Raw genomic sequence first — 23,313 nt, forward strand, 5'->3', positions numbered from 1 at the left:
ATAACCCTTATTAAAACTATTTTGAAATCACACAAAAATGAAGTAATGTGTGTGATGAATACATAAAAGGCTAGAAAGAACTATACAAACTGATTCAGTTTGAAGTAAGCAGAGCCAAGAAAACAATGTATGCATTACCCACAAGTGTTCTACTTTCTTAATAAAAAAAATTCTAGTATTCCTCTGACTATAACCTTCTATCATTTGATCTCTCCCTAATTTTCATCTTTCTAAACCTATACCCACATCAAGACCTCTCATTCCTCTACTCCTCAGTACTTTCTCAAGCCTTTACCCCTGCTCTGACTTCATTTTGCTCCCTTCTCAATTTTAACCTTATTGTTGACCAGTTCACCTCTACACTATCATCTCCTCTCAAATCCCTTGTTAAATAACAACTATGGATGACTCCCACTGCCTCCTTAGCTTCAGTTAATAGTACTTTTGAGTGGATCTGGAGGAACTCACAGAACTATACTGGCCCAATACACTATAAATTCATGTTATGCAATTTTTTCTCTTTCTCTGGACTTCCATATCTGTTTCACTCATAGAGCTACCTCATCATTTTTTATCTAACAGTTTCTTCCCTCTGCAGGCCATCCTCCATACAGCTATCAAATGCAGACTGCCCATGTCATTGCTCTACTCAATAAATTCCACTAGCTCCTTATTGCCTCTAAGATCAAATGTCAGTTTTCTTTACCTTTTTTAATATTAATAAGCTTTTATTAGTATTTTCTGTTTATATCACCAAAGTATCCCATGTATTCCTCCCCATCCCTGAGAATCATCCTATATCACATAGGGAAAAAAGTCAGCATAATTGACTGATACATTGAAAAAGTCCAAAAACATATGCAATGTGTAACATATGGACCACCCACTTCCACAAAGGGGTAGGTTGGAGGTGTCTTCTCACATGTCTTCATTTGATCCCCACTTGATCTTTTTAGTTTTGTTACATTTACTTTTGATGTTATTGGTGTGTCATTCTATTTACATCATTGTAGTTACTGTGTATATTGTGACCATCCTAAATCAGTAGCTGAAGTAAAGTGAGTCAGCAACGGGATTTAAAGAGATGGTAGACTTGGGATGATATATTAGGGAGTTTGATAGAACTTCAACAGGGATTTTGAAGTCCCCTAGTATAATGGCAGGAGTTGGGAGAAGAAGATAATGAAGGTGCTGAACTCCTTGAGAAAGGAAGGAGAATTATCTGGCAGTCAATGCAAACAAGGCATCACGATTTGAATTGGTTGGACAATTTTATTACAATGAACTTCAAAACAGAAGTCGCTGAGTGATGGTGGCAAAGGGATAGTCTGAAAGTGAGAATGGGGAGCACAAAGTATTTGAACTCCCTTTCCAGGACCAAGGTGTGCCGGTGGGGGTGGAATGCAATGGGGGATGGGGAATGAGTGAAGGTAGAGGCCATGCTGGAGAGGATGGCCAGGGATCTTGCATGTATTGTGGGGAGATCAGGTCTCAATGAGAACAAGAAGGTGGAAGGGGAAGGAATGTGAAAGACCGTTACAAAATAATCTTCCTATTTATGGGTCTGCTCATTTCCCTCTCTAATTAAAAGCTTTTCTGGCTCCTGATTTCATATATGATAAAATAGGTTTAGCTTGACATTTAAGGTCCCTCATAAGCTTTCTAAGCATAGCACTTAAGAGTCAGGAGAGACTTATGTTTGAATCCCACCTCTCTGACACTTGTTTGAGGGCGAATGACTTAACCTCTAAAGGTCTTACTTTTTTTACCTGTATCACAGAGTTGTTGAAGGAGCAAATGAAATAACGTATGTAAAGTGCTTCCTACACCTGAAAGTTGTATGTAAACTTCATCTATTATTATTCCTCATTATGCCCTCTACTTTCCAGCCAACTTGAACTACTAATTTAATTTTGTACTCTTTTACATTTATGCAATTACATTTATGCAATTATGCAAGCTTTCCCTCATACCTGAAATGTTATCCCTCTCTACTTGCTGAGTTTCCTTCAAGGTCTGAGCTCAGGTGCCATCTCTTCCATGAAGCCTCTGGGATCCACTCAGCGAGATGTGATCCATCCCTTCTCAAAACTCTTTTCTCTCCGTTTAATCTTTACTATATATTTACCACACTTCGACTTTTAAAATAATTACTTGTGTACATATCTTATCCTATGTCACGGTAAACTGCTTAAGGGTAGAGACTCCTTCATTTATTATCTCTTTTATTTGCAGTTTTTGAAGTTTAATAATGAGGTCAGAAGCCAGATTAATGTTCAAGGGGTTGGAAAGTGAGTTAGAGAAAGGGAGCCAGTGAGTTTACACAGCTTTTTTTTTTTTTAATTTGGCTGTGAACTATATTTAGGATGATAGCTTGAGGGGATGATAGGCTCAAGTTAAGATTAAGATTTTTTTTTAAATAAATTTTCTTTTATTTTAGTTAACAAATCTAGTTTCCCAACTTACCACCATTGGGACAACAACAACAATAACAACGACATTCTTGTCATTTTTTTTTTTGAGGCAATTGGGATTAAGTGACTTGACCAGGGTCACACAGCTAGTAAGTGTCAAGTGTCTGGTCTGAGAATGCATTTGAACTCAGGTCCTCCTAACTCCAGGGCCTGTGCACTATCTACTGCGCCATGTAACTGCCCCTAACAACAACATTCTTGTAACAAACATGCAGAGTCAAACAAAATATTTGTTTGTATTTACAGTGTTGTTATTTTATCTATTGTTTTCTTGGTTCTGCTTGGTTTACTCTGCATTACTTCACAGGAGTCTTCCCAGCTTTCTTTAGAACTGTCCTTTCAGTCAGTTCTTATTGCACAGGTGTTCCATTCCTGTCATATGCAAGAGGCAGCAATAATAAGTTGGTATACTTAGAGAACTCTGCTTTGCTAGTGTTTATTTCTTCATTGTTGTCTCGTTTTATTGCTATAGCCACCATTTCTAGCTCTGTGTTAAATAGTAGCAGTTATATGGGCATTATTACCCTTGATCTTATTGTAAAGGCCTCTAGTTTAAACTCATTTCATACAATGCTGGTTCTTTGTTTTAGATAGATATTAATTGTATTAAAGAAGATTGAAGATTATTTCATTTCTATGCTTTCTGGTTTTTATTTTTTTAAAGGAATGGCTGTTATTTTGTCAGGCTTTTTTCTGCATTTCTTGATATAATCATATTTTTGTTGTTCTTGTTATTAATATAATCAATTATGTCCATAGTGTTCCTGATATGTATTGCTGATATAAACACAGCCTGGTCATAATGTATAATCTTTGTGATGTTATTGTGATGTTAATATTTTATTTTAAAATTTTGGCATCAGTATTCATGAGGCATATTATTGGTCTATAGATTTCTTTCTCTGTTTTGACTCTTTCTAATTCAGGTATCAAGACCATATTCATATCATGGAAGAAATTTATTAGCAGTTTTTATAGTAGAATCAATTGTTCTTTAAATGTTTGATAGAATTTGCTTATAAAGCAATCTGGTACTGGGGGTTTTTTTCTTGGAGAGTCCATTTTATGACATTTTAAAATTTCTTTTGCTGAGATCAAGTTAAATTCTCCATTACCTGTGTTAAAATGGTTATTTTTTTTGGTAAATATTCACACATTTCATTTAGAAGTTCAGTTTTATTGGCATAAAATTGGACAAAATAATTTTGTTTCTAGTAATTTTCATTATTTTGTGTTAATTTGTTATGAATTCACTTTTTTCATTTGTGATACTGATAATTTGGTTTTTCTCCTTTTTAACCAATAATTATGTATTTTTTAATTTTAAAAAAAAATGTGTCTTTGCTAATTCAGTAAAATGGTTTTTTTTTGCTTTAAATTTGAGTAACATTGGTTTTTCAGGATTTTTTAAAATTAGCATTTAGTGCCTTAAGGTTTGCAAAGTGCATTACAAATATTATGTTGTTTTATTCTCACAACAGGTGCTATTATTATTCCCACTTTAGGGATGAGATTAAAGACAGACCAGTTAAATGACTTGGCCAGGGTCTTACAGCTAGTAAATGAGGCTGGAGTCTTCTCAACCAGATCTTCTGACTCCAAATTCAGTGCTCTATCTGCTATTCCAGCCACCCCTCAGCAATTTTGTTTAATTTTTTTAATGTTGGTTTACTAGGTTTTTTAAGTTGGATGCCCAATTCACTGATCTCTTCATTCTTTTGTTGATGAAAGTGTTTGGAGGTGGAAAATTTCCCCTTAAGAGATCGTTTTGCCTACTTCTAAAAATTGTATATCTACATATATATATCTACATCTCTATATAGTCTCATCGCTGTCATTATCTTTAATAAAATTACCAATTTTTCTTGACTTGTTCTTTGACTTGCCGATTCTTTAGGATTAATTTATATTTTTATTGATATCTTTTGCTTGTTATAGTGCCAGAATTTTTCACACTATCCCTCTCCCTCCCTGCTCTGACAGCCATCCATTATAGCAAATAACATTATTTAAAAAAAAAAAAAGGATAAAGGGAGAAAAAATCAGTAAAAACAGTCAATATATCTAAGAAGTAAGAAATAGATAGTGTGCCACACTTGTCTATGTCCCACCTCTGAAAAGGAGTGCAGTGGGAATGTCTTCAGGTATCTCTTCTTTGTGGCCTTGCCTGTTCCCTGTAGTTTCTTGTAACACTCATTTTTGAATGTTTTATGGTTCTTTCATTTACATTGTGATCTTTGTGTATAACATTTTCTTGGCTCTGCTTATTTCATTTCATATCAGAGTATAAATGATTTCGTGTTTCTTTGTATTCATGATATTTGTAATTTCTTAGAGCACAGTAATCTTATTCCATTACATTCATGTACTCCAGTTAGTTTAGTCACTCCCTAATGAATGGGCATCACCTTTTTTTTTTAGATAGTTTGTCGTGGGTGGCTCAGCAGGTAGAGTGATATACTTGGTGTCACAAAGATGTTTAAATTCAACCTCTGACACTGAAACATATGACCCTGGGCAAGTCACTTAACCTCTCTTAGCCTTAGTTTTCTCATCTGTAAAATGAATATAATAATAGTTTATATTATATAACATATAATATAATATAATTACATAATATATACTATATTTAATAACTACCTCACAGAGTTCTTGTGAAAAATCAAATGAGATAATATACATAAAGCACTTTAAAAACAGGCTTTATAAATGGTAATTATTATTTTATCAGGACTTTCTTCTTATCAGTGACTCCTTAGGGTATATGCCTAGTAGTGGAATATCTAGGTCAAAAGTATAGACATTTTAGTCACTTTATTTGCATTATTCCAATTTGCTTTCTAAATTGGTTGTGCATCTCCAACAACCATGCACTAACTAGTGTGCAACATTCTATTGACTTGTCTATATATATTGAATACCAAATCCTTACCTCAGAAATTTGATAAAAAGAGATTTACTTTCCTACTGACTGCTTCTCCTCACTTACCTGCGTTGTCTTTGTTGATGCAGATAGCTGTTAACTTTAATATAATCAGTTACTTATTTTTAATATCTTTTTTTTAATTGCCTTTATTCATTATGGTTTGCCTGTCTTTATGCCTTTAATTTCTCTCTCTCTCTAGTCTTATTGTTACTGCTAGCATTTTGAGAAATATATCAATCGAGAATGAGAGTGGGCATTCTTGCTTTATTTCCATATTTCCTGGGAAAGATTCTGATGTATCCCCATTGCATATGATATTTGCTTTTAGTTTAAAATTGATACTTTTTATGATGTTCAGAAAAGTCTCTCTGTCCTATACTCTGTGTGTGTGTGTAGCATAATCAGTTTTTACTTCTGTTTTTCATTTCTCTATTTCTCATCTTCTTTTTTGTGTGCTTATTTTGGGTTTCCTTGTTGGCTTTCTAGTTTTAAAAAATGACTATTCAGTCCATTAATCCTCTGTTTTTTCATTTTGTTAATATGTTTTTAGGGATGTAATTTTTTCTCATGTGAAATATTTTAGCATTCCAGAAATTCTGGTATATTATTTCACCAATATCATTTTCTTTCACATAATTATTCTTTCTATGATTTGTTACTTATCTACTCATTATTTTGTATTTTATTGATAAATCCATTTGGGTCTGTGTCTTTTGTTTGTGCTTCCTAAACCAATTACTGTCCATATTATGTAATGTTTTGTAGAGGATGTGTTTACTATTTCTGCCTTTTTACATTTATTTCTTTTATCTCTGTGTCATAGTATGGTAAATTTTTGTAAAATTTCCACATGCTGTTAAGAAATACACATACTCTTTAGTAGTTCCATTTAATAGACACCATAAGCCTAGTTTCTCCAACATTTTTTTCAATTCTATATTTCCTCTTTTGTTTATCTTTGTCAGATCTGTCCAAAACTGGGAGGACATTAAAGTCTCCTGCTGTCATGTGTTACTGTCTATGTCTTCCTGTAATTTAATTTTTCCTTTATAAATTTAGATGCTAAAGCATTTGAAGCATATAAATTCAATATTAATATTGGTTTATTTTCTACATTTCCTTTCAGCATAATATAAATTCCTTGATTATCTCCTTTTATGTTGTAATTTTTTTTCAATATGATAGCATGATTGAAACTCCTACTTTTTTTGGATTTACGTAATACATACTAAATTTTGTTCTAGTCCCTCGTTTTCATTCTATGTATGTCCTTGTTTTTTGGTGTATGTTTCTTGTAAGCAACAGATTGTGATGTTTTATATTCTTTCTAAAATGTCACTTTCATATTATTGTATTCTTTAATCCATTCAAATTTATAGTTTTGCAAATTACATTTACATTTTCCTCCATTTGTTTTTTTCTGAATTAAATTTTTGTTGTTATATCTTTTCCTCTGTAAAGAAAATATTTTGTTCCCATTTATTTTTGCTTAATCTATTTTAAGGCAACTCTGTTCCCCACTTTCTTCCCCTCTCCCCCAAGCATTTTTTCTCTCCCCCCTTTTTGTTTGTCATTGCTTTCCATAGTTTTGTAGTTTTACTTGCTTCTTTTTCTTTCTTCCTTTTATTTAATCATCTATTTCTTCCACTCTTTTTTGTCTTTCAATTAAGTAAAATATTTGTCTTCAAATTCTTTTGGGTTTTTTTTTTTAATTTCATCTTCTGTGCCTTTTTCTAAAAAGGACTTCTCCCCTTCCCCCCCTTGTTATCTTCATTAGTTTTCTTCCTTTTCTGGACTTTTATTCTTTGATTCATGGTCTTTGCACTTCTTTTTTTTTTAGTTTCTATATTCAACATGGAATTAAAACTTGTAAGGTACCTATTTTGAGTTTTCTTCTAAACAGCATCTATGTTATTGCTTTATAGATCTTGCATTCTCCCCTTTTTTTTCTGTTGTGCCTCAGTTTTAAAAGTGTTAGTTCCTGCAAGTGCTAGTGCCATTTACCATTCATTGACTAGGATACATCACACAATTCCCTTTACTCCCACCACACTACTCTTTTGTGTACTGTCCCATTCTGCAGTGTTTGGAAACATAATCTACAATGTTTCACATCCATTCTTCCGTCATACCTGTTTAAATTTTGGTATTCTTCTTGTGGACTTTTAGGAAGAAATCTAATGCTCCTCCTCTTCCTATACCACCTTTTCCTGTTATTGTTGTTGTTAACCTTGTAAAAGTCTTCCTGCTTCTAAGTTGTTAGGGGGGGTGGTGGGGTTCCATTTTTTTTTCCTGGGGCAATTTATTTCTTTACTTGAGCTTTCCTTGGTTTCTGTATTTGTTTTATCTTGTGTTTCTTTTGCATGGGGTTTTGCAAAGCAAATTATTTGCTCCTATTCTTTTTTTCTAACATTTCAAATGCCTTTCTTGTTGAAGTCTGTATTTTTTCATTGATTATTAGGCTCAAATTTGCAGAGTGTTGATTTGCATCTTGAGTCCCTTTGCTCTGTGGACCATTATTCCATTCCCTTCTGCAGTTTATGTTGGAAGAGGAATAGTGTTATATTATTCAAATTGCCTTTCTTTGAAGGCCTTTCTCCTGCATGCAGAGTTTGTTGTCATTGGAATTGTTAAATTTAACCACTGTATATCTTGAAGTTTGCTGCATTGGTTTTTATTGTTGGTGGTGGTTTGTTGCTTTTTTGTCCTGGAGGTGATCTGTGGATTCTTTCAATTAGTACTTTGTTTTCTATGTTCAGAAGGTGGTTTTTTTTTTTCTTGTACTATTTCTTGCATAATGGTGTTAAAGTTTTTGATTTGTCATGTTCTTCTGGGAGAACTGTGATCCTTAAGTTGTCTTCTGTATCCTGTCTTCAGGATCAATGTTTGTTTGAATGGAGATCATATTTTCTTTTAACATCATTGCTTTTTTTCTTCTCATAGGTTGTATTTTGTTTTTGTGCATTTGTATTCCTAATAATTTGTCCTAAGCCTTTTCATCAATCCTCAAGCTTCTTATTACACTCCTTCTTTCCACTCCTACCATCTCAATTGAGAACCTCACTTCATACTTCACAGAAAAAATGGAGGCTATTTGAAAGTCAATAGACTTTAAGCTCTTTGAGGGCAGGGACTGTTATATTTTTAATTTGTATTCTTAGTCCCTAGCACCTCAGTGCCTAGTACCTTGTAGGTACTTAATAAATAACTGTTGATTGATCAGCTATTGATGAGGTGGTTATTTAAATGCTAATTATCAGGGATGAAAGGAAATTTGGGCTAAGCTCACTGACTGACAAGTGGAAATGAGTCAATGAGGGAGTTGTATCTGTATAGTAGGTTAATTAATTAGCATTTTTAAGCAAAAATGAAACGTGTGGAATGCAAATCCAAATCTCAGTTTACCAAAAGCCAGTACAAACTTGCTTGTCATTTTCTCTATATTCTAGTCAGTCTAATTAGCCATCTAAAATATGTATATTTGGAATGAGGGAAATTTATTGTGACGTAGGAAAGAATATGGAATGCTCAAGTAGAAAACCTAGATTAGAACTAGTCCTGCTACTAATTACCTCTTTGACCTTGGGTAAGTTAGTTAAATAATAAGTCCCTCATTTTTCCATACATTAAATGAAGTTGAAATGGATGCTGTCTATATCCATTTCAGCTTTAAAATTATATGTCTTTAAGCCATCCTAAAAGGAATGTTTCAATTTTTGTGGCTGGAAATAATTAAATGGTTTTCTTAGTTGTAACCACTCCACAGACTCACATATAAATAAATCTTAAGCAGACTAAATAAGTTGGTTCAAAGTTTTTGATAACTTTTTCTTTTGTAAGGTGGTATTGTTGATCAATTACTTGCAATTTTTCCTAGGACTCGATTTCAAAGGAACACATTAGCATGAATGAAAATAATCTTTGTCAGCTTCAGAACTTTGGTGAGTAAACATTGTAATTTAATGACTTATTTTATCCTCACTCTAAGTACAGTTAGTTGTTAACATTTTCAAAAGGTTAAATTAAGCTTTTTTAAACCAATGTTCTTGTTTATACTCTATTTCACCAGCATCTTAGATTCCTGACTATAAAATTAGGAGTTTAGAATAGATGATCTCTTAAGTTCTAAAAATTCTATTTTGTAGTTCTATAAGACCTCTTTTTGAAGTATCTTGATATTTCTAATAATTTTGAATGACTTGATTGAATTGAAAAACCTAGTTATTTGAAACTCTCTGTAAATGGGCAAGCTTCAACATGGAATGTAAATATTGTAACAAAATTTCACTTGCAACAATATGGAATTCAGTTAGAATTAGAATTTTACTTTTGATACGTACCTGAAGATCTTGTTCTGTGCTTTTGTATCTGTACGTACATTATAGTTTATAATGTATAGTATTAGATTTAATGGGATTGGGTCACCTAAATATTTTTCTTTTCTATCTGTTCTTTATAAAATGTTAGGGTAGAGACATTTCATTCACTGTTGTTTCCCCAATTGTCCTCCATGGGGACGCAAAGGAATATAAGAAGGGAACCTGATGTATACTGTTTATTGGTAATAAGTCCACACATATTTACAGCTTTTACAACTAGCTTAGTAAGGCAAAACCTTTTTATGAAATTTTACTCAATTAGCTCAACCAAAGGTGATATTTTTCTCTTCTCTTTATCTCTCTCCTATATCACTTACTGTTCATTGGCCTTGTATATTGTCATCTGATACATAGCTCTTGTTCTAAAATACATTTGAAAATATCTTTCACTCTCAGCTTGTGTTCTCTGTCGAAGAACTGATGATTATCCTGAAAAGTATGGAGAAAAGAAAATTTACCAGGACCACAATCTCACTATACATTACTATTGTTTGGTAAGTATGATTGATTTAAATCATTTGAATTTTTAATTCTTGGAAAAAATAAGGCTATTTTTGATGACTGGCAAATCGCCTAATTCCTCCCTAAATTTTAACGAAACTAGACTTTAATTTCTTCCTTTGTAAAATGAGAGTATTTGTTTAGATCAGGGTCTGCAAACTATAACCTAAGGGCCAGATCTTACCTGCTGCCTGGTCTGTGTGCTAAGAAATGGTTTTTATATTTTTAAATATAAGAAAATTTTATTTAAAAATGTAAAAACCATTCTTAGCTCATGGGCCATACAGATAAAGTCTACCTATGCTTTTTTGTCTAAAGAATTTCATGGTTAATTTTTATAAAATTTCTAGGTTGTGTAAGATTTTAATGCCAATGAAATTTACTTAATTACAGTAGCCGTTTAATGGACTTTACCAGGTATCAAGCCGTGGGAGCTCAGTTGTTGAAGAAAAATGTTGCTTAAAATTCTCTATCTAGTGCTCTGTATACTAGAACGTTGAAATGAATATTGCTTACTTAAATTAATACAAAGTAGCTATAGTAGTAGTAGTAGTAGTAGCAGTAATAGCTAACATTTTTATAGCGCTGACAGGTTTAAAAATTGCACAACATACGTTATCTCATTTGAGTGTTATAATACTCTTTTTTTTGTTTGTTTGTTTGTTTTTTGTTTTTGGCTAGGCAGTGGGGTTAAGTGACTTGCCCAGGGTCACACAGCTAGTAAGTGTTATGTGTCTGAGGTCTGATTTGAATTCAGGTCCTCCTGAATCCAGGGCAGGTGCTGTATCCACTGCGCCACCTAGCTGCCCCTCTCATAACACTCTTGTGAGGTAGATATTATTATCCTCATTTTGCAATCAATCAACAGGCATTTATTAAGTACAAAGTATGTCCCAGGCATTATACTAGGGACTGGATATACAGAGACAAAAGTGAAACAGACCTGTCTTCAAGGAGCTTATATTCCACTGGAGAGACATGTACATATATTGGCATCTATAAGACCTATACAAAGCGAATACAACATAACCTTTTATGGGAAGACATTAGTAGCTAGGGACCGAGAAAGAACTCCTGCGGAAATGTGGTACTTGAGGTGATTCTTAGGGGAAAAGGAGAATTCCAAAAAGTGAAAGTGCTGAGACAGGAGCATTCTAGGCTTCTTGGGTAGTCAGTGAGTCGCATGAAATTGGGAAATGAGCTTTATGTATGAGAAACAATGAGCAGACCAATTTGGCTGGCCTGTGAAGTATTTGGAGAAGAGTAATGTATAAGAAGGCTTAAGGAGGTGGGAAGGGGCCAAGTTGTGAAGATCTTTAAATGTCAAATGGGAATATAAATTGATCCTACAGGAGGAAATAAAAGCTTAGAGAGTTTAAATGACTTGCCCAATGTCATATTGCTACTTCCCAAGGCCATCCTTGTGAAGTAATAGATTTGGTCTTATAACCTCACAGTATGGATGGTAATAAATGTAAATTATAAGCCAACACTGGCCCATATGGACCCTATGGTAGTTAGTTCTTTCCTTGTCAAAAAAAAAATTTGAATTCAGTACCAGCATTCAGCAGTACCAAAAATAGAAAGGCCAGACAAACCTTGAACATCAGACACCTCGTAGGCATAGCTGCATTTTACTGACTATATCTGGCTTTGGTCCATTGAATAAACAAAAAATTGACTAAAAAATATTTTAATGCCACTGTTGCTACTATTGCTCATTACTACTTGTAAGGTGGGTTTAAAAGTAAGCAAAAAATTCCAGATCTCTCTCTCTCTCTCTCTCTCTGTGTATATGTATCTTTGTGCATGCAGTTTTACCTCACAGCTTGGGGGAATGGGTGAAAACTTCAGATTTAAAAAAAAATTGTGTTAAACTGAGTATTTTTTTCAGATTTTTTTTCTTTTCCTAGGATGTTAATAAACATCAACATGAATATCTCAATATTCAAAGAATGATAAAAGGAGATTGTATATGAAACTACTTCTTATGTACAATTTGTCTTTTTTAGGGGCTTTCTGCATTCTTGGCATATAGTAGGTACTTAATGAATATTTTGTTGGCTAATTGAAAAGTGATAATTGAAGCAGGTGAGATCAAGGGGGGAAAGGTATAGAAAAAAAAAGAGTAGAGAAAAGGGCTAATGCCTAGAACCTTGGAATACTTTCAGGGAATAGAAGAAGCAGCAAAGGGACACCAAGAAGGAATAGTTGGATAAATTGAAAGAGAACCAGGAGAAAGAAGTTCATAGAATTCAAAGGAAAAAAGAGTATCCAGAAGGAAAAAGGGCGGAGCAAAAATGCTGCCAATCAAATGGCTTTGAAGTTACAGTCAGATACAGTGAATAAATATATAGAGATCCAGGTACATACAAGGAGAGTAAGTTGCTACAGAGTAATCCTAAATCTCCAACATTCTTCATATTCTTGGAATATTATTTTCCTATTACCTATAAATTAAATATTTGCTCACAATTCACACTTCTCTGTTGATTTTTTTAAAATGGTCACTGTATCTAATCCATGTTAAGTCAGTAACTTAATCATTTTTGTTGTTTTCTATACAGTAAGAAATGTAACTTTAAAAAATTGATCACAACACCTGTAATATATACTTGTTTTTAAGTAAAAGGAGCTGTTATAATAAAATAAAAATTTTAAGCTTTTATTATTCCATATGCCTTTTCTATAATGAAAGTCATACTGGAAGTCAGTAATTGGCTGATTTGTCCCAAATTATATGTAATTTAATTAAAAATTATATCTTAGGTACCAGGAACAAATGCTGTGGGAAGAGAAGTAATAAGACAGAGGAGTCAGGCTTTAGTTGCAGCTCTGTACCTCCCATTATAGTAGTTACATCCCTTTTACCCTTTCCTTAAAAGAAAGTCAGCAAGATTGTCAGCTAAGCTCATCCCTGAAGAGGTTGAACCTGAACCCAAAAAGATAGCATAGAAGATAAATTGGGGGAAAATGTTCATGTACAAAAAACGTGACTTACCAAAAAGAGAATAAAGATGATTTGCCCAAATGAAATGGAAAAACTAAAATGAGGAGGTTCCAGACTCTGATTCAAAAGGAAAGAAAGAAACCAAGTCGTTTTTCACTTAACCGTGCTACTTCCTTCTATAATTCATAGAAATTTTTAAATTAGCTTTTGCAAATGAAAACTCTAGAGCAGGGGTGGGGAACCTGCCTCATTCTGTTTCAATCTTACATATTTATAGAAGTATAAATACCATTTTAAAAGAGGTAATATAATGTTCTGGTTTATTTTTTATACTAGAATTTAATTGAATATTGATTAAGAGAGATCCATAGGCAGTATTTATAATTTGCAAAATGAAGCATTACAGATTAAAAATAAGAAGTAATAACTATGACTTTTCAAGATCTTAACAATTTAAATACTTATGTTCTGTATCTATCTTATCTTCAGTAGAATTATTTCCTGAATAAAACTTCCCCCAATCTCAGATCTCACTTTGATAATAGTGTGCTAACTGTAGCATTGTTATATTTCTAGTGGTTGTATTAACTTTTTCCACTAATTTTGTTAATGTACTGAGCAATACTGGAAAACATTATATTTGTAGAGAGTTCAGTTTTACAGTTAGTGGAACTTTTCTTTGTAGAAGACCTGAAATTTCGATAATATTGACACTGGTACTAAATGTCCTTGTTTTAGGGGACACTTGCTTCTAACCCCAAAAGCAGAAAAGTCACTGAAAAAAAATGGTTTAGGAAGGGATTACATCCATGTAGTTTTTTTTTGTTTGTTTTTGGTTTTTTTTTGGTTGGGCAATGGGGGTTAAGTGACTTGCCCAGGGTCACACAGCTAGTAAGTGTTATGTGTCTGAGGCCAGATTTGAACTTGGGTCCTCCTGAATGCAGGGCCGGTGCTCTATCCACTGCACCACCTAGCTGCCCTCCATGTAGTTTTTTGATGTTTAATACTGGCATTAAAAAATATACCCATTGTTCATAGTGTCTGTGCACTGGTGACTGTGCAAGAACCAATGAAATCTTTTTTTTTTTCAATAAAGATTTTTAAAAATAACTTCTTTTACCTCTTTTTTATTCGTCTTTATTTATTGTGTCTTCAGTCCCTGGTTGGTGAGGCTGTGTGATAATGTAGAAAGACACTGGCGTTAGAGTCTGAAGATTTGAGTTCAAATCCTGTCTCTGATGCTTACTACCTGTATGACTTTAGGCAATTTTACCTTCCTGAGTCTCAGTTTCCATAGCTGTAAAATGTTCAAACTAGGTAACCTTTGAAGTCCCCTAGAACCATAAAGTTCTAAATCTGTGATTCCCATATAATCTGTGAACCTATCACAATAAGTTACCTAAATCAAAGGACATAAGTATTATCTTGCTTTGTTGACATGAAAAGTAATCATAGGAATTAGTGTGCTTAATATTTGTGAGGTCGCATAGCTAAAGAAGCTAATGAGAGATACGCTTTGAAAGGGTAGATATTTTGCTCAAAAGTAGGTTGTCATGATTTATTTTCTAACTTAAATCTGTTTTCTTAGTTGATGTCAAGTGGAATTTGGCAGAGGGGTGAAGAAAAAGAAGGTGTTTATGGTTTTCTAATAGAAGATATCAAGAAGGAAGTAAATAGAGCTTCTAAGCTGGTAAGAAGGCAATTTTGAATATTATCTTAAATATCTTTTATATAATTCATAAGAATTTTTTTCTTTTAACATTGTTTACATTGGAAATTTCTAAGATATTAAGTTCATGTTTTCATGCTAACTACTATAAAATATAGTAAATATTAGTCAATTATAATTTATAATCTTTAAAAATAAAATAGTGAAAAAGTGATTCTCAACAAAGTTAAATGCCAGTATTTCAGCAACCCTCCTTGACCCAAGGAACATCTTAAACTAATGACAATTCGAGATTTGGTGCTGCAAATCTTAATAGACTGCAATGTGTCATAAGGAAATCACAACTTCACAAAACTTACATGAAAACTAGATTTATTACAAGAGAAATGAACATGCATGTGGAACCCAAAGAGTTCACAATCCATGCAGAACTTTGCATTTTTATAACCATAGGACAAAGGAAGGAGGCACTAGAAATCTCCACCTATGGGGGTGTGGCATGGGAGGGGGAAAATTGCAGTAAAGGTGGGAAAAGGACAAAACTCTTTGGGTTCTCTTGAAAACTGCTAGACCAGGGGTGGAGAACCTGCAGGCCTGGAGGCTACATGTAGCCCATAGGTCCTCAAGTGCAGCCCTTTGACTGAATCCAAACTTAATAGAACAGGTCCCCTTAATAAAAGGATTTGTTCTATAAAACTTGGACTCATTCAAAAAGCTGCACTCAAAGACCTAGAAGGCCACATGTGGCCTTGAGGCTACAGTTTCCCCACGCCTGTGCTAGACTATGAAGATAGGATGGTCTAGGAGGAGCTATGTGGCTCAGTGAATAGAGCACCAGTCCTGGAATCAAGAAGATAAGATGGTCTGCTTATCTACAAGGGTCTCAGCAACTTCTCAACCTAGTGCAGAGTGACACACCTATCTTGATTCCCAGGGACACACAGGGGGTCCAGCTTGGGATGTAAACAATACATTTTGTCAGCTCCATCCTTGACACACTCAGGGCATACTGCATACTCTTGAGTCCAGTGTTTTTAGAAAATATGGCAGCTCAAAAAGACAAGTTCAGAAAACCCCTTAACATTCCATAAGAAACCTTTCTTGTCGAATCCTATAAAATTATGAATCTTCCCATGTAGACCTCTAGATTTCTTTCTTTTGGTATGAATTTGTGTCGCATTAGGTCTGGGGAAATGGCAATCTGTCTGGGCTTTGGATCTAGGTTAGTTCTTAGTTCAGAGCAGCTACTTGCCATTCAGCATTCTGTTAATTTTAGGGCATTTCTATATTCAAGATTCTAGTCTTTTCAAGTTCTTGCACTGTCAGGAAAGTTTTCCAGGGATACATTGCAACCTTTTGAGATTAGCTTAGGCCTTAGAACATGTTCTTGAATAGTACTTGAAGCTAGACAGAGTTGTCTATAGCCTGATTGTTCTGATTAGAATTGGCAATATAAAGATACAGAGTGTCCCAAAAATCTTAGTGCAGTTTTAAAGCTTTTATAGTGTAGCTTAAAACTGCATTAAAACTCTTGGGATACCATGTTTATAGATATAGATACACTACACAAATGAAAGTTTTACATGTAGCTGGATATTATGATACAAAGCAGGTTATTTATCCACATTTTACATGAAATTCATTCTGTATCTATCCTGTAAGATTGTTATGTTCTCATCTATTAATTTTATTCTTTTAATTAAATTTTATTTTTTCAATGAACAAAAATTGATTTTTTTCTCCCACCCCACCCCTAATATTGAAAACAAAAGTAAAATTCTTGTGACAAATATGCATAGTCAAGCAAAACAAATTTCAGCATTGACCGTGTCCAAAAAATATGTTTCATTCTGTACCCTGAGTCTCAACTACTTCTCTTTCAGAAGGTGTGTGGCATGCTTTATCATCTGTCTTCTGGAATCATGATTGGTCATTGTGTTAATAAATGTTCTTTAATCTTTTGAAGTTGTCTTTATGTGGCTGTTACTGTAATAAATTATTCTCCCAGTTCCACTCACTTCACTCTTCATCAGTTCATAGAAGTCTTCCTATACTTCTTTGTTCATATTATTCATTGTTTCTTATATCCAGTTGGTATTTAATCCCAGAAGCAATGGGAAGCCATTGGAGTTGATTGAGTAGTGTAGTCACAGACTTATTGTCTGAAAAGAACATGATTTGTTTGTTTTTTGAGTTGCATTTCTCAAGCTCTATTATTTCCCATAATAAAATATACCTTCATAATTTACTTCCTCTTCTCTACAAAATATCATGGTGTTGTGGCTAGAGAGTTAATTTCAAAGTCAGGAAGATCTGTGTTTAAATGCTGCCACTGACCTTTACTACAATCACATAAGCCACTTAATTTCTCAGTGCTTGAAATGGCTCTCTAAATAGTACATTGCAAAGAAAGTGCCAACTAGCATTGGTAGAGGAGTTTCCTTAATAGTTCCCTAGACTAATGAAATTGCAGGTCTAGTCCATATCCTTATTAAACTAGCAGAGTATAGACTCTTATTTCTAGACCACCTCTAGAAATCAGAATGGAATGATAGTCTGATTAGGAAACTTACTAAGTCTTTACTTTATCAAAAATAAGGATATTTTTGATATCCTTATAAAAGCAATTTTAATGTTGTTAAAAGGTATTCATGGGGGCAGCTAGGTGGCGCAGTGGATAGAGCTCTGGCCTCAGGAGGACCTGAGTTCCAATGAGACCTCAGACACTTGACACTTAACTAGCTGTATGATCCTGGGTAAGAGTCACTTAACCCCGATTGCCTCACCAAAAAGCAAAAAAAAAAAAAAAAAAGTATTCATTTTTTTCATGAGTATCTTGGCTTTTTATTTTAATGTAAATCCTTTGTAATTGGATTCATCTGAGATAATCCATGTTTTTCTGTTGTTTTGTTTTAGAAATGTTGTATTTGCAAGAAAAGTGGTGCTTCAATTGGATGTGTAGCCAGCAAATGTAAACGAAGCTATCATTTCCCTTGTGGAGTTCAGAAACAGTGTATTTTCCAGTTTACTGGAAACTTTGGGTAAGTTTTTATTTTACTTTACTGTTGAATATAATGAAGAAAACATCTTAATTTAGTACATTTTAAATACCCTGATAAAACAATACAATGCTGTGGAATCCCTGCCACCAGTAGTTTAATTTCTGCTCTAAGAAGCTTTTTGTTAGTGCCAATTTGATGTTGTCTACTTTTATTCCACCCCTACTTTTGCCCTCAAGTTACACGCTTAGCCTCTTTTTGTTATCCCTTTCTGAAACTGTGAATGAATCAATGAAAAAAAATTATTAAGCGCTTTCTGTGTGCCAAGCACATACTAGTTCAAAGAATACTCTCCATTGTTTGGCCTTAGGAAGAGGACTTTAACTTTTATAGTCGAGGGACTATGGTTCACTTGACTTAAAGTTTAAGGTCCATAATAATACCACTGAGAATTAATATGCAATTATTCCTTTTCATATGCTTAGAGAAATGTACAAATTCATTAGATTTTCCATTGTTAATATTAATTACAGTTATAATAACATATAGTACTTTTTCCAAAGAGCTAAGTATTCATACTGAGTAAAATATAAATGACATTCTGAAATATGAGTTCTTGTATTATGATGACTGTTTTACTCTCAACTTTGTTTTACTCATGTTTTATTCTTAACTTCAACTGAAAGGTTAGCCACTTCAGACTCTTCTCTCCTTTATCCTCTACGTATAATCATTTGCCAAGTTTTGCCAATTCTGTCTCCCAGCATCTCTTAGATCCATTTTCTTTCCTTATAGAGCCCCTACCATCAGGCCCTCATAGTCTGTTGCTAGACTGTTGTAATAGTCTCCTAACTGTCCTCTGCTCTCAGTGTTTTCTCTTTCCATTCCATTCTCCACAAAGCTACCAAAAAAATCTTCCTAAAAATACAGGGCTACCATGTCACTGCCCTGCTCAAATGGCACTTTGTTTTCTGTAAGATAAAATGCCAACTCTTTGGCATATAAAGCCCTTCATAATCTGTTTCTACCTTTGCATATCCTACCTTTCCAAACTTACTTGTCTTCATTTACTGAATGGTCCTGCCAGACTGGCATTCAGCAAGTTTCGTAACTCAGCCCGCCCATCTTTTGCCTTTTCAAAGACCTACCTCTAGAGGGTATGTTTGGAATCATCTCCATTCCTACCTTCATATCTTATCCTTATTCTTAGCTTTCCTCAGATAAGGTGTTACCTCCCATTGGAAGCCTTTCCTGATTTCCCTCATTATTAATGTTACCAATCTTCTCAAATTCTTATTTATTAACTTATCTGCTTACATGCCATATCCCCAGTAAAATGTGAGCTTCTTCAGGAGAGTGTCTTTTTAATTTTTGTCTTTTTATCCCCAGTTTCTAGCACAGTACTTTGCATATAGTAGGTGCTTAATACATGCTTAGTGAATTGAACTAAATTGATTTGAATTTATATATTTTTCCCTTCTAGCCTTTTGGCAGTAATATGAGTATGTTCTTTTCACTTTTACTTAAACTGACATTTCAAAAAATAGATGTTGTCTTATACTTTAAGAATCTATAATTTCACAATGTGCATTTCCTCCGACAACGTCATAACAGTTTTCAGGAGTTACCATAGCTAAAAAACAAACAAACAAACAACAACAAAAAACAAAAAAACAAAAAAAGTCTTGAAGCCAATTTGATGAACTCTGAATTTAGCTAGGTTTGTCTTTGGACAACAGATGTCACTGGACCCATATTTGAAGCTTTCCTAACTTAATAGGACTTGCTAGACTTTGTCCTCAGATGTCATAGCTGGGAATCTAGGGACACTTCCATACCATGAAATGGCATTAGAGTAGTTATTTAGTGTAGTTAATATCCTGTATTTAATAAAAATGAAAATAAATTTATTGAATGATAAGTTAAAGGGCTTTTTTTTATCATTATTGTTGTGGGGAAGAGGAGGTTATTTGTTTGGAATCTAATTTTTATGCATGTAAGCATTTTGCCTTTAAGTTGTAAGTTTCTTTTGAGCATATGTGCAGTCTTATAGATTAGCTTATGAAATAACATGCACACTCAGGTTTTTACTAATCCACTACAACCCGAAAATAACATTTTACTATAGCTCAGAATTCTGTATAAGGCAAATCTCTTTAAATACTGTGTGAGAGGCAAAATTGTAATGACTCTTAACATTAATGGCACAGTGGAAAAAATACTGGCCTTTCACTCAGTGACCTAAGTTCTAATCCCATCCCAGCTGTGTAATTTAACCACTCTGAGCCTCTGATTTCTTAATTGTAAGGACAACGTGATCACTAAAAGCTCCTTCCAAAGATCTTTGAGAATAATGTTAAAGCAAGTTTCAATGTATTTGTTGTTGGTTAATCATGAGAGAGACTTGAATGACTTATTTGTCTTATTTATATAAAGTATAATTCTTCAGCCCAAATAAAGTGGACACATTTTTTTCTTTAAAGATCATTCTGTTGGGATCATCGGCCTGTTCAGAATACACCGTCTAGCCATTGTACAGTTTCTTCAAAATGCACCATTTGTTTGGAATATGTTGAACATCTTCCAACATACAGCATTTTGGGAAGTCCTTGTTGTAAAAATGCCTGGTTTCACAGAGATTGTTTGCAGGTAACATAACATGTTTGTGCTTTTTAATAATTTATTCAAAAAGTTTTTACTAACAAATTTGACTTTAAATTGTGGTAGAATTAGTCTTTTCATTCTGGTTCCTGTTTATACTTAGTTCAATACTTTGAGGATCTGTAATTTTATCATAAATATACCCTCTGATGGTACATGCTCTGGCTCCCTTTATAGCATAATTGGTGGGTTTCCAGGTACTTTGGTTGAAAAATGAATCACCTTGAAGCCTTGTCACTTCTTTGAAATTATTCTAGGCTGGTCCTTGGACAGCAGACATATAGTCTATGACTGGTTGTATATTCACATTCGGTGTAACTTAGTAGAACTTGGTTCCCGCTGACCTAGCTTTGGGAACTTAGGATCACCTTTATGTCACAATGAGGCAGTACAATAGAATTTAAGTGATACATGTAAACATCATTTCCTCAAAGGATTTTGTGGAGAAGTAGGACAGTCTTGTCAATTTTAAATGTAACTTCCAGGCCTCGACTGAAGACCTTGTAAGGGGAACTACCTAGTCCTTATTTAGATAGTTCTAATTTTTTAAGTGAAAATTAAATCTGCCCCTTTGGCAATTTACCAATTGCCCCTAATTCTACATTTTGGGGCCAGACAGAACAAACTTAGCACCCTTTCTCTAGAATGGCACTTAGATACTTAAATATTGCTATCATTTTGCCCCCAAGTCTTCTCCAGGTTAATATTCTCAATTTCTTGATATCAAGACCCTTCATTATCTTGGTCACACTCCTGGACTCTCTTCAGTATTTTAGTGACTTTCTGAAATGTGGTACCCAGAACTGAATGCTATTTTCTAGCTGAAGTCTGACCAGAGGAGGGTACAGTGAGATACTTAACCTTCCTAGTTTCTTTTTTAGTGAAGCCTAAATTTTCATTAAGTATCTGGCTGCTTTGTAGCATTTTTGACTGATACTGATTTTGTAGTCCATAAGCCTCTTATTTTTCAAATGTAAGTGACTATACAACAATTATTTTATCTATTAAGTTTTATATTTTATCAGCCCCAATTTTGCACCTGGTGAAAAAAAAATTTATTCTTATTCTGAAATAATATTTTAATTATTCCTCCAACTTTGGCTCATACACGAATTTAGAAAGTGTGCTCATTATGCCTTCATCCAAGTTATTGATAAAAAGGTTAAACTCCTTAAGGTCATAGACAGATCACTGGACCCTCCTATGCAGACCTCTACAATTTGACATTGAATCATTAATGGGGCCATTCATTCTATTCATTTTGAACTCCCTAACTACGTGCTGTTGTTTTAGCTCTTATGTCTTCATCTTTTCCGCGTCTTTTCCTCGAAGATAGCATGGGAGACACTGACGTGCATTGCTAAAATGTGGCAAACTATGCCTCTAGCATTCCGCAGGTTTCTATTCTAGTAACTGCCAGGAAAGGAAACAAAGTTCTCCTTGCATAACTTGTACTTAATGAAGCCACTTTGGCTATTTGTGATCACTGCCTCTTTTTCTGGATGTTAACTAACCATACCTTTGGTAATTTATTTTGAAAATTTTGCTAGGAATCAACCTCAGTATCCTCTAATTTTTGCAGACTCCATTTTTTTTCTCCTTTATAAAAAATTTGGACCAATTTTCTCTTCCAGTTCTGCCATATTTTTCCCATTCTCCAAGATATCATAGTCACATATGTGTGTGTGTTGTGTGTGTGTGTGTATATATGTATGTATGTATGTATAGTGACTCAGCAATCACCTGCACCAGTTCTTTAAATACTCTCTGCCTCCAGTATTTACCCTCTCTAATGCATTCAACAGCTTTTCAAGTAGTCTTTCCTGATACATAGTTCTGTGCTCAAAAACTTTTAGTTGGTTCCCTATTGCTTTAAGAATCAAACACCAACTTTTTAGGCTCATATTTAAGGCCTTCTACATTTTGACTCGAGTTTATCTTTATATTTTCATACTTATTCAACCTGGATGGACTTCACATTTCAACCAAACAGTACTGCTGGTTGTTATCTAGGATATTTTGACCTATATTTATGCCTTCATGGATTTGGAATAGGCATTCCCTCATGTCCTTCTACATCTCTGCCTTTCAAAATTCTGATCCTTTAGGGACCTGCTTAGGTGCCACCTCTGTCCCTGATTCCTTTCACCTTAAAGTGATCTTTTCCTTCCCTTATTTTTTTTTTGTTTTGATTCCCTCCTGTCATAAGCATTATGCTTCTTTGTATAAATATATACATTTGTGTATGTCCTGCACCCCTTTCCCTCCTTTAATCCCACCAGTTTGCATGTAAGCTCTTTGGTAGGAGCTCTATTTTTTATCACCTTTGAATTCTCAGAGTTTAGCATAGTAATTTGTACATTGCAGGCACTTACACAACATTCGTGGAATTGAACAAATGCCTCCTATTTGCAAGACTTTGAGGGGAATACAAAGAAGAATAGAATGTAGGTCCTTACCTTTACAAACACAGGGTGGGCATTCAAACTCCTTGTGCCTTTAACTTTTGTAATCAGCTGTTGATTCAGTTGAAAGTGACAGTATTATGTTTCCTTGAAAAAAAATGTTGAAAATCCAATTTATTCCACTACGACATAACATATAAGATGTCTCAGAACAATTCATAGATATCATTATTATATTATGATTACCTGTTAGTAAAAAAATTCATCGTATGAGTGTTGTTGAAAAAATTACCTCAAGGGTTTGATCATTCCATGTGTAAAAATTTATACCAAATGTCAACTTGTTCAT

The 23,313-nt window shown here is 34.0% G+C and overlaps 1 protein-coding gene across 5 annotated transcripts in view; it reads left to right on the plus strand.

Annotated features, from left to right (window-relative positions):
• The window catches only part of G2E3 (G2/M-phase specific E3 ubiquitin protein ligase), a 65,898-nt gene that overhangs the window by 13,197 nt on the left and 29,388 nt on the right, over window positions 1–23,313 (plus strand). For 4 of the 5 annotated variants that reach the window (XM_027870125.1, XM_027870128.1, XM_027870127.1 and 1 more), the window contains 5 exons: window positions 9,278–9,341; window positions 10,176–10,273; window positions 14,819–14,920; window positions 17,816–17,940; window positions 20,382–20,547. In XM_027870125.1, coding sequence (XP_027725926.1) covers window positions 9,305–9,341; window positions 10,176–10,273; window positions 14,819–14,920; window positions 17,816–17,940; window positions 20,382–20,547 — 528 coding nt within the window. In that variant the 5' untranslated portion in view covers window positions 9,278–9,304. Of the gene's footprint in view, window positions 1–9,277; window positions 9,342–10,175; window positions 10,274–12,450; window positions 12,646–14,818; window positions 14,921–17,815; window positions 17,941–20,381; window positions 20,548–23,313 lie in introns of those variants that run through there. The other variant, XM_027870129.1, reaches the window with a different exon arrangement.

The sequence above is a fragment of the Vombatus ursinus genome, unplaced genomic scaffold, assembly GCF_900497805.2.
Source record: "Vombatus ursinus unplaced genomic scaffold, bare-nosed wombat genome assembly UNPS02014794.1, whole genome shotgun sequence".
Classification (NCBI taxonomy): domain Eukaryota; kingdom Metazoa; phylum Chordata; class Mammalia; order Diprotodontia; family Vombatidae; genus Vombatus; species Vombatus ursinus.